Source organism: Sebastes fasciatus, chromosome 20 (assembly GCF_043250625.1).
Source record: "Sebastes fasciatus isolate fSebFas1 chromosome 20, fSebFas1.pri, whole genome shotgun sequence".
NCBI classification, from domain to species: domain Eukaryota; kingdom Metazoa; phylum Chordata; class Actinopteri; order Perciformes; family Sebastidae; genus Sebastes; species Sebastes fasciatus.
This window is the reverse complement of record NC_133814.1, coordinates 245,787-258,234: the sequence shown is the minus strand read 5'-3', so window position 1 is coordinate 258,234 and position 12,448 is coordinate 245,787. Positions and strand designations below refer to the sequence as shown.

The following is a 12,448-nucleotide window of genomic DNA, read 5'->3' as shown; positions in this document are numbered from 1 at the left end:
GTGGTGCTTTGTTGTTGGACTTCAGTGCTAGTCATGGATTAGCCATAACAAACACCATGTTCGAGCACAAGGCTGTTGATACGCTGTTACAAGCCATCCATTCCTTGTATAACCAAGGTGAGAGCTGTGTCCGTATACTCGGCAAGTAAAAAGAAAAGTCAAACTTTTTTCCAGTGGGTGTTGGCCTCCGCCATGGTTGTCCGTTGTTACGGATCCTGTTTGTGATTTTCATTGACAGGATCTCAAGGCACAGCCGAGGGGAGGAGAGGGTCCGGTTCAGGGACCTCAGAATTGCGTCTCTGCTCTTTGCAGAAGAAGTGGTTCTGTTGGCTTCAACAGACAGTGACCTTCAGAAGCACTGGGGCAGTTTGCAGCCGAGTGTGAAGCGGTCCGGATGAGAGTCAGTACCTCCAAGTCTGAGGCCATGGTTCTCTGCCAGAAAACAGTGGATTGCAACCTCCGGGTTGGGCGTGAGTCTTTTCCTCAAGCAAGGGAGTTTAAATACCTCTGGGTCTTGTTCACGAATGACGGTAAAATGGAGCGGGAGATGGACCGGTAGTTTAGTGCGATGTCTGCAGTTCTGTGGATGCTGTACCGGATCGTTGTGGTGAAAAAGGAGCTGAGCCGGAAGGCAAAGCTGTCCTTTACCAGTCCATCTACGTTCCAACCCTCACCTCTGGTCATGAGCTTTGGGTAGTGACCGAAAGAATGAGATCGCGGATACAAGCGGCCAAAATGAGCATCCTTCGTAGGGTGGCTGGGCGCAGCCTTAGAGAGAGGGTGAGGAGCTCAGACATCCGGAGGGAGCTCGGAGTAGAGACACTGCTCCTTCACCTCTAAAGGGACCAGCTGAGGTTGTTCGGGCATCTGATCAGGATCCTCCTGAACGCTTCCCTTTGGAGATTTTCCAGGCACGCCCAACTGGTAATTGGCCCAGGGTAGACCCAGAACATGCTGGAGAGATTAGATATCTGGTCTGGCCTGGGAATGCCCTGGGGTCCCCCAGGAAGAGCTTGAAAACGTTGCTGCAGAGAGGGACGTCTGGAATTCCCTGCTAAGCCTGCTAAGCCTGCTGCACCCGCGACCCAGCCTCGGATAAAGGAAAGAAAATGGGTGGATGGATGGATAATTAATTATTTGGATAATTATTAATTGTTTTTGACAGCCATTTTAATATTTTTCCAGCTACTGCACCAATATAATTTGGTGCCCCGTTATTATTAATATATATTGATAATGTACTAATATTAATTTTATTTACATTGATTATTATCTTTAATACTTGCTAATAGCCAGACCAGCTCCTACCTGCGTCAACAACATCCCAGTCCTGTTTGTATCTGCTCCAGCTTGTTTCCATCCCTTATTTACATGCTTAGGGAAGCAAAATGTCATTTCCAGAAAGGGCCGGTGCAGCATACACTGTTTAAGGTATTCAATCTCCTCCCCGCTTACATTTAACTCATTACTTTTCCTTAATGCATGCAGATTTGCTTTCTGCCTGACTGAGGGAACACATTCAACACTAAACAAATGGATTCTGCCCCCTCACTGTCTTTCTGTGCTGTGTTTCCCTTTATACCATTCATCCTAAATTTGAATAATGTTGATATACATACAGTAGGATGTGGGCACTCTTCTCAGCCCTCTGTGTGTGTGTGTGTGTGTGTGTGTGTGTGTGTGTGTGTGTGTGTGTGTGTGTGTGTGTGTGTGTGTGTGTGTGTGTGTGTGTGTGTGTGTGTGTGTGTGTGTGTGTGTGCGTGCGTGTGTGTGTGTGGATACAAGGGAAACCTCTCGTTTCACATTCATCATGGTCATGACAGCTCTTTGTAGTGGGGGCCCTACCTCCTCATCTCTAGCAGTGGGAGAGGGTAATCATAGGTGTCATTCAATCATTCTGAATGACTCTGCTCAAACAGAAACACACACACACACACACACACAGATACAAACACGCAACCCTTTGATCTAATTACAAACCTGACCTTTAGTTGAGATGATTGCTGGCATAACCGCTCATGGGCTGACACACACACATTCACGCACATATTTTTCCCTCACATGCAACCTTCCATCCCTGTTACATGCAAACACACATGCGATATTTTTAAATGCACTGCACACAAGCACACACACACCTGTAGTCCTTTGAATCCTACACACACATGCACGCATTCTCGCACGTACTTTCTCTGCTCTCCAGGGGCCTCATGTATAAACTGTACGCACGTACTAAAATGTTGCGTACGCTGTGTTTCACGCTCACGCCGGGATGTATAAAAATCAACGTGACGTGAGAATATGCGGGCCGTCCTCCAAACTCTGTCATTTGGCAGTGTCAAACTACAAAATACTGAAACTCGCCAAATGAGTAAAAATATTTTTTCCACTCAACTTACTGAGCTTTATTTATGAAGTGGGATTAAAACACATATTTATTAACTAGTTTGCGCATAATGTTTAACATCAGAAAGGCACAACAAAAACACATTTAAACTAATTTCCCAGAGACGACATGCCTTAACCACTGTGTCAAAACCAACATCGCGTGGTGCACAATGTGGCAGACCAACATGCTGTGTCTGTGCTCCAGAGGAGCTACAGATGGATGAACCGGACCCTGGCCCACCTAACAATGAGCCAAATGCAGCAGCTATACAGCGCCGTTTAGATGAGATACACAGAATGTAAAGCAACGAGGTGAGTTGAGACAAACATTTATTTTTTAACAAGGTCTTTTAATATTTGATTTATCTCACCAAGAATGTCATTCATTATTTTTAATTCGTTTATATCCTTCATTGTATTAATCTCTCTCTGTGACTCCAGCACAGCGTTAGTGAGGACGCGGCCAGACCGGCGCCCCTCAGCAGTGGAGGCCCGGGATGCAGCTCACCGTGCGCCTCCGGGAGCGCACAGTCAGCTGCTGTGGAGATGTTGGGTTTGTTACCGATTCCTGGGGAAAGAGCAACAAATCAAATATTTTTCTAGCTTCCACCTCAGTAACAAGCACTTCAATTTCACACTCGGTGAAATTCTACTTTTTTGTTCCTTTTCATGCACGATTTGCCATTGTTATTGTTATTTGGAAACTAGGTGACAGCATGGCGCGTGTTTATAGTCATTTGCATAGTTATGAATGGGAGGAGACAAGGCGGACCAAGTGGCACGTGCAGCTAAGCTCAATTTCACGTTAATTGGGTTGTGTAAAGGAAAGGTACGCAGGAACAGACGTACGCACGGTTTTATACATGTGGATATTTCTGTGCTTACGTACTTTTCCAATTTTGTGAGTACGCCAGTGTGAAAGCTGCAAAGTCTTTGCCTGTATTTGAAACCGCATACTATACTAGTAGTACGTACTGATTTGGCCAAAATGTAGTATGTAGTATGTGAACAAAAGCAAAATCTACAGTATGCCAAAAATAACCAGATGTCGTACTGATTTGGAAAAAAATCTCCAGTCTGCATCGGACCAGTCTACCTTGCCTACTGTATCCCACAATGCAAAGCGCTGGATCGCTACAGGCTACGGGTACAAAAACAGCAGCCAAAAATGGCTTGTTTTTAACATTTTTTGTAGCTATTTCATCACTAAATTCACTTCTGAAAGTTTTTGAGGCGAGAAATCAACGGTGTAGATTTTTAATATCGGCAGTTTTACGAAGTTAGATGACGAATCGAACATTTGTTCCACCGTTGTCGGAGTTTAGAAGCTCCACAAAATGCCATGACAGCTAGCTAACGCCTGCCGGAGTCGCTGCCAGCCAGCCGGGTAGTCACGCTCAGAGACCGCTATGAGCTGGATGGAGCTCTCTAGAGACCGGTCTGTAGACGAGAGGCTTTGATTTCCCTATTGACGGATAGTTTGTTTAAATATCACAACACAGATGTCTGTTATAAATTAAAAGGAGCCTGTGATCATCTGTCTTTATGGAGTTGAAAAGCTCCACAATCGCCGCTGGAGAGCCGGCCAGTCACGTTCCCAAGCTGGCTACAGAGCAGCAGAGTGGCGAGGGAAAGAGCAGCTTCTGATGGTTCAGAGAGATACCTGCTGAGACAACATGACTCTTTTTAACATGTCTCTAATATCTGGAGGGAGATCAGTCCTCTGTTTAGTTGCTGGAACTGAAAAAGCAGTTTGAGTAACGTAAATTTTGTGGATGAATATTTTATATTTCCCGTCTCCCCTCGTTGATGATCCTGTTTGTCTCACTTCATGTTAGAATAAATAGTTTAAACCTGCAGTATCTTTAAAAGTAAACAAGCAGAACATAAACAGCTAAATCAAAGTTGTATTGTTAGATAATATTGCAGTAGTGATACGAGTTCATTTTTTAGTCCAGTGCTTTAAGAGCTGGTTTAAAGGCTAAAGCCTCGTCTAGCATACTGCTAAATACATCGCTTTAACCGTCACATACTGCATACTACTGAGGAACGCAGTATACAGTATACAGTACATACTGCATACTACTGAAGAACGCAGTATACAGTATACAGTACATACTGCATACTACTGAAGAACTCAGTAGTATGTAGTATGTACTGTATACTGCATACTGCGTTTGTCAGTAGTAAGCAGTATGCGGTTTTGAATACAGCCTTTTATACACAAGGCCCCCGATCTTCAAGGTTCTGCCCTGACTTCCTGACTTTCTGAATTTTAGGATAGGTAGGTAGGTAGGTACTTTATTAATCCCCGAGGGGAAATTTCTGAGTTACAGCAGCAAAAGATAGAACAATCACACAACAAGATTAAGAATAGAATAAGAATAAATAAGATAGAAAATAAGCATTAGCAATAAATACTCTTAAGAGCTGGTTAGCAAGTGCCAGTACTAATGTCCAATTGTGATGCATGTCTGACTGCACTGCTGGATGGATGAGTGACAGTGTGTGTGTGTGTGTGTGTGTGTGTGTGTGTGTGTGTTTGAGAGAGAGGGGGGGTGTTATTTAGTTAGTCCAGAGATGAGTTGTACAGTCTGATGGCAGTGGGTAGGAGGGAACTTCTGTACCGCACCGAGGTAGGAGAAGTGTTTCGCTGAATGTGCTCTTCTGTCTGGCCAAAGTGTGGTGAAGTGGTTTTGTCCATAATAGCCAGCAGCTTAGCAAGCACTCTCCTCTCAGCCACCGTACCCACTTGGTCCAGGCTGGCTCCAAGGACAGACCCCGCCTTCTTTAACAGCTTGTCTATCCTGCCAGCATCTGTGGCTTTAATGCCGCTGCCCCCCCAGCAGACAACAGCAAAGAAGAGGGCACCCCCCACCGCTGACTGATGGAACACACTCAGCATCGTCCTGCATACACCGAAAGACCTGAGCCTCCTGAGGAAATGGAGTCGGCTCTGGCCCTTCTGGTATATGGCCTCAGTGTTCACACTCCAGTCCAGCTTGCTGTCCGGGTGCACTCCCAGGTACGTATAGGACTGCACCACTTCCACTGGTCTGCCAGTCAGGTAATCAGTGACCCAGGTCACCAGTGAAGCATCCACCTGCATTGTCCGTAGTTTGTCTCCCAGGAGTACAGGTTGGATGGTGTTAAAAGCACTTGTGAAATCAAAAATGTAATCCTTGCAGTGCTGTTTGCCTTGTCTAGATGGGAGTAGGTAGATTATGGCATTGTCTACCCCAATATTAGCCTGATAGGCAAACTGCAAGGGGTTCAGTCCTCTCTGCACCAGGGGTCTGAGGTGGGCCAGCACAATCCTCTCCAGAGTCTTCCTTATGTGGGAAGTCAACGCCGTCTATAGTCATTCAGAACACTGGCACGCCCTTTTTTAGGTACAGGGACCAGACAGGAGGTTTTCCACATCACTGGGACTTTCCCAAGGCTCAGGCTCAAATTACAGATGTGCTGGAGTACTCCACACAGCTGGTCTGCACATGACCTGAGGACACCTGGTTTGATGCCATCAGGGCCTGCTGCTTTACCTGCCCGGAGCCTCTTCAGCTGCCACTTGACCTGGTCCGAGGTGATATTGATGTGTGACTGTGTGGGGGTTGAAAATCCAGGGGGAGGGGCAGAGAGGGGGCAGGGAGGACTGGGGGGTGGAGGGGCCATGGTGTGGTGTGGAGGTAGGACAGCAGGTGAGGAAGTGGCAGGGAGTGGGAATGGCTGAGCAGAAGCGCTTGATTCAAACCTGTTAAAAAAACAGGTTTAGCTCATCGACTCTGGCTTGATTCTCTTCCATGGGCTGGCTGGCAACATTGTAGCCTGTGGTGAGTTTCATGCCCGACCACACTTCTCTCATGCTGTTCTGTTGGAGCTTATTTTCCAACTTCCTCCTGTAGATGAATTTGCTCCTCCTCCGTAACTTCTTCGGGATTTCCAGCCTCTCTCCCTGGAACATGACCGGCTTGTTTAAGTTGATCAGCTGAGTCCGTGAGTAAACAATATCTGAGTTGTAACTCGCACTGCAACTAGCCAAAAAGTATATCGCCAGGGCTAGTAAGAAAGTAAAGGCGCTCCTCGCCCAACAGCCAGCCATTGTAGATAGCTGGAGTATCCAAACCCACAGAAATAACACAAGAATACAAGGCGCTGCTGCAACAGGCCGCCGCTCTCACAGCGCCAGGACACCCTGATGTGGAAGACTTGACACTGAGCATCGGAAAAAAAATCACAGCAGCTTCCAAAAATATTAACAAGGGCTGTTAAATATAAATGCTATAATATGCAATATATAAACTGGAAAAACAAAGTTCGGAAGCTTGTGTTTGGTGGATTATTTCTCTGTTCAGCTGCGAATGGTCATTGTATTTTACATGGTTGGAAAGCCTGTTTATTTACCTACACAATGATGTCCAACTTGTAAGGATCATGCATTTGTGGGATGAGCAGCACAGCTGATTATGTGGGTAGCGCCCAAGAAAAATTGCCAAAATGCTCTGCCAATGGTAAACAGTGTATTCTCCTGTTGGTGTTGACTCTTGTTTTGAGTTGTTTGGTGGATTGGATGATTGAACTCTCTATCAGTAACAAGGAACAAACAAGACATATTGTCTATTTTACACTTTTTTTTTTACACTCGTTTAATACACCGTCAGGAGCCTCAGTAGCGGTGGAAGATCCATACGCAGCCACAACAGCCTGGCACCTCCTCCTCATGCTGGTCACCAACCTGGTCACACGTTGCTGTGGGATGGCGTTCAATTCCTCAACCAGGATTCGTTGCAGGTCAGCCAGCGTAGTTGTGTAAGTATTGAATTGGGTTGAGGTCTGGACTCTTGGCCGGCTGTTCCATTCTCTCTACTCCCACATTGTGGAGGTAGTCTGTGATAACCCTGGCTCTGTGGGGGCGAGCGTTGTCATCTTGGAGGATGAAGTTAGGTCCCAGATTTTGGAGATTTGGGATCGCCACTGGCTGCAGAATCTCATCCCGATATCTCACTGCATTGAGATGGCCTTCAATGACGAGCCTTGTTTTGCCAGTGAGGGAGATGCCGCCCCACACCTTGACGCTGCCCCCACCAAAAGCTGTTACTCCATCGGTGCAACAATCAGCATAGCGTTCTCCGCGTCGTCTCCAGACTTTGACCCTGCCATCCAACTTTGGCAGACAGAACCTGGAGTCATCACTGAACATGACATTACCCAACATGTTCAGGTTCCATTGTCTGTGTTGTCGACACCAGCGCAAACGGGCCTGACGGTGAAGGGCAGTCATTGCAGGCTTCATGGTAGCCTTATGAGAATACACTGTTTACCATTGGCAGAGCATTTTGGCAAATTTTTCTTGGGCGCTACCCGCATAATCAGCTGTGCTGTTCATCCCACAAATGCATGATCCTTACAAGTTGGACATCATTGCGAAGGTAAATAAACAGGCTTTCCAACGATGTAAAATACAATGACCATTAGCATTGGAACAACAGAGAAATAATCCAGTATTTTTCAGTATAGTTGTGACATACGACACTATACTATATGCTCATTTTATGCCATGAATTTGAATGATTTTGACTTTTCTGACTCTAAATAAGAGTTCTGCTACACAAGCTGTGCTTTGTTGAATAAGCTTTTGGTTCTAATAATAATAATAATAATATATTAGATTTATATAGCGCTTTATAGTATTCTCAAAGACGCTTTAACATAGTCGGGGGGGAAAACGGTGTGAGACAGACAGACAGGAGACGAACGACAAAAAGCGACATACACAGGCACAATCACATCCAGACACACGGACTGATGGGTAGGGGGAAGGAGGGGGCTACGGGTAAGCAGATGAAAAAAGATGTGTTTTGAGGCGGGACTGGAATGTGGTGAGGGAATCAGAGTCTCTGATGAGATTGGGGAGTGAGTTCCAGAGCTTGGGAGCTGCCCTGGAGAATGCTCTGTCCCCAAAGCTGCGGAGTTTGGACGTGGGGGTGGAGAGTAAACCAGCTGAGGTGGATCTGAGGGACCGTTGAGGTTGGTAGGGGGAGAGGAGTTCAGAGAGATAGGGGGGTGCAAGTTGGTGGAGGGCTTTGTAGGTAAGGGTCAGGATTTTGTAGGAGATCCGGTGGGAGACGGGGAGCCAGTGAAGGTCTTTCAGGACTGGGGTGATATGATGCCATGATTTGGTGTGGGTGAGGAGTCGGGCAGCTGCATTCTGGACCAGTTGTAATTTATTTATGGAGGTGTTGCTGATGCCATAGAGGAGTGAGTTGCAATAGTCAAGGCGGGAGGAGATGAAGGCGTGGATGAGTTTCTCTGCTGTAGGGGGTGTGAGGGACGGACGGATTTTTGCGATATTGCGAAGGTGGAAGAAGGATATTTTGACCAGTTGGCGGATGTGGGGCTCAAGGGAGAGGGTGGAGTCGAAGATCACGCCAAGGTTACGTGCCTGGGGGGAGGGGGAAACAGAAGTGCCATCGATGTTGAGTGTGAGGTTGTTGGTTTTGGTGAGGGTGGATTTGGAGCCGATGAGGAGGAGTTGTGTTTTGTCGCTGTTGAGTTTTAAAAAGTTCTGTTGCATCCAGGCTTTAATTGCAGAGAGGCAGGAGTTGATGTGGGAGAGCGGTGGGTTGTGAGGGGTGTTGGTGCTGAGGTAGATCTGAGTGTCGTCAGCATAGCAGTGGAAGTCCAGGTTGAAGTGGCGTAGGATCTGACCGAGGGGGAATAAGTAGATTATGAACAGGAGTGGACCGAGTACAGAGCCTTGGGGGACACCTTGTGTGACTGTGGATGTGGCAGAGGAGTTGTTGTGAAGGGAGATGAAGTGCGATCTGTTGGTGAGGTATGACTGGAGCCAGCTGAGTGCAGTACCTTCGATACCGAGGTCTTGGAGTCTGGTGAGAAGAATGTTGTGACTCACGGTATCGAAGGCTGCACTCAGGTCCAGGAGGATGAGGATGTTGAGGGCTCCGGTGTCAGCAGAGGTGAGGAGGTTATTGAGGACTTGGAGGAGTGCAGTTTCTGTGCTGTGGAGGGGGCGAAAGCCAGATTGGAGGGGTTCAAGCAGGTTGTTGGAATGCAGGTGGGATTGGAGCTGGGTGGAGACGAGGCGTTCGAGGGTTTTGGAGAGGAAGGGGAGGTTGGAGATAGGGCGGTAATGATTGAGACAGGAGGGGTCCAGACCAGGTTTCTTGAGTGTGGGGGTGACAGCAGCAGTTTTGAAGGCTGAGGGGACAGTTCCATGGGACAGTGAGGAGTTGAAGAGGTCGGTGAGGTAGGGGCATAGGACAGGGAGGCAGGACTTCAGCAGGGGGGTCGGGAGGGGGTCCAGGGAGCAGGTGGTGGGTTTGGATGTGCTGATGAGTTTGGCAATGGTTGCTGAGTCAACAGGGTCGAACCGGGAGAGGCGGTGCTGGGGGGGAGGGGTCAGGGGGTCCAGAGGGATGGAGAGAAAAGGGGTCGGTGTGGTTGCTGCTGGGTCAGACACGGGGAGCAGTGAGTTGTTGATGGTGGTGATTTTGTCGCTGAAGAACTGAAGGAATGAGTTACATAGATCGGGTGAGGGGTCAGAGAGGGTGTTGGCACGAGGCTTGAGGAGAGTGTTGACAGTGGAGAAGAGGGTTCGGGGGTTACGGGTGGGGTCATTGATGATGGTGGAGAAGTAGTCAGATTTGGCAGCAGTGATGGCGTCTTTGTAGGTGATGAGGTGAGATTTGTAGGCTTCGAGGTGAACAGTGAGTGATGATTTTCTCCAGAGGCGTTCAAGTTGGCGGCCGGTCTGTTTGAGTTTTCTGAGGTGGGGTGTGAACCAGGGGGAGGAGGTGTTGAATGAAACAGTTTTGGTTCTCAGGGGGGCCAGTGAGTTGAGGGAGGCAGACAGGGTGGCGTTGAGGTGGTTGGTGAGATCATCAGGCGAGGTGGGGGGTGGGTCCAGGTGGAGGGCAGCAGATAGCAGGTCGGAGAGATGGAGGGGATCAATGGACTTGATGTTGCGGAATGAGATGACTCTGGGGAGTTTCAGACGGGGTGATGGGGAAGGGATTGTGAATTGGATGAGTTTGTGATCAGATAGGGGAAAGGGGGATGGTTGGATGTTCAGAACCGGGACGTTGGCAGAGCAGACGAGATCCAGAATATGGCCTTTATTGTGTGTGGGGAAGGTGATGTGCTGGGTGAGGTTGAAGTTGTCCAGTAGAGTGGAGAAATCAGAGGCAAGTTTACAGGTGGGGGAGTCCATGTGGATGTTGAAGTCGCCCAGTAGCAGTAGGGGTAAGGGGAGGGATGATGCTACGATGAGGAGTTCAGACAGATCGGAGAGGAAGGATGAATTTGGTTTAGGTGGGCGGTAAATGAGAATGACTGTGTTGGAGCAGGTTTTGAAGGCGAGGGATTCGAATGATGTGACTGTAGGGAAAGTGAGTTCGGTGGTCCTGAGGTTCTTGTTGAATAAGACTGCGAGGCCCCCTCCACGCCGGGAGGGGCGGGGTTTGCAGAGGTAGCCGAAGTTGGGGGGGGATGCTTGGTTGAGGGAGAAGAAGTCATTGGGTTGTTGCCAGGTTTCAGTGAGCAGGAGGAAGTCCAGTGAATTGTCCAGGATGAGTTCATGGAGGATGGGGGCTTTGTTGTTAAGTGAACGGGTGTTGAGGAGGGCAAAGTTGGATGAGTGGGAGGGTGGTGTGATGGGGGCACGCTGGAGCGGTTTGAGGTTGGCCAGGTTCACAGTGCGGCGGGGTCCAGTGGAGGGGGGGCGGCGGGGGTGAGTGGTTTGGATGTTGTAAGTCGGGGTGGTGGGGGTAATGGAGGACTGGAGATGACGGTTGTGTTTGGGGCCACGGTGAAGGTAGCGTTTAGAGATGAGGATTCCAGCAGATTGAGCAGAGGAGAGAGCAGTGGAGGATAGCCGGTAGTTTTTCCTGAGGCGGAGGAGTTGACAGCGAGAGTAGGGGAGGGGAGGGGAGGAGGTAATGGGGGGACAAAACAACTGTGGGAACCAGGGGGGTCCTTTGAATAACAGGGGGGGTAGTGTAAGAAGCAACAGGAGAGGGGTGAGTAGGGTTGATGGTTCCATGGTTTAGCAGACGGGTTAGCGGTTAGCAGGTGGTGAGAGGGACGGTAGAGGCAGCACAGGGTAGCGTTAGACAGGGCGGGGGGGGGGGCGGTGGTACTCACGATACAGATGGTTACAGATGATGAGGAGAACAGCCAGATGATTAATGTAATTCCAGTGGTGGAGTGTTCGAGAGGAGTTGAGGGGGACAGAGAAACATGCAGAGCAGCTCCGCTAGCGAGTTAGCAGCTAACCGGCGAGGAGAGTGCAGCGAACGGGAGCAGAGGGAAAACAAAAAAACAAAAAACAAAAGACGGAGAACAAGAGTGGGAACGAGACGGAACACAACAAAACTCAGGAGAACAGTGAAGAAACAGCAACAAAACGAGAGGAAAGACAGCTGACAGAGGGAGAAGCGGCAGTCAGGAGACGCCAGCAGTGCTCACCCACCGGCACAAACAAAAACAAACACACGCGTACGGAGGCACGACTGTGGCAAAACATAACGACATAACAATCATAATCCACTACTGCCCGTCCTTAACACCCAGCCTGTCAGTGAGCTCCTCGGGGTCAGTCTTTCAGGGTGGGGGTCAGTAAGATGAATGATGTCTGTGTTTACATCTACGTATGATTTGACTCAGAGGAATGTCGTAATTAAAGTGCTGAAATGAGCCTTCCTCCTTTGGAAAATATGCCTCCCCCTTGATTGGTTCTGGTTGGTTTTAGGTTTGCTTATTTATTTCCATCTGCATCCATGCCTGTCAGATGTTGCAAGTCCGCAACATGCTCCAAAGGAAAAGGGGAAAAGACAATGCAGTGAATTCAAGGCAGGTTTACCAATTGGGCACCAAGGGCCAACTACCCTTGGGGCGGCTGAGCAGTGGACAACCACAGAGCAGGTCGTCCACCAATTTGAAGGTCGGTGGTTCGATCCCCGACTGCTCCGGGTCACATGTCGATGTGTCCTTGAGCAAGACACTTGACCCCAAATTGCTCCCGAAGGCTGAGCCATCAGATTAG

The 12,448-nt window shown here is 48.6% G+C and overlaps 1 protein-coding gene across 1 annotated transcript; it reads right to left on the bottom strand.

The window, feature by feature from the left end:
• Positions 1-8,075: 8,075 nt before the first annotated feature.
• Positions 8,076-11,906, bottom strand: LOC141758790 (uncharacterized). The gene has a single exon (XM_074620450.1). The coding sequence runs from the start codon at positions 11,444-11,446 to the stop codon at positions 8,213-8,215; it is 3,234 nt and encodes a 1,077-aa protein (XP_074476551.1). The 5' UTR covers positions 11,447-11,906; the 3' UTR covers positions 8,076-8,212.
• Positions 11,907-12,448: the final 542 nt, after the last annotated feature.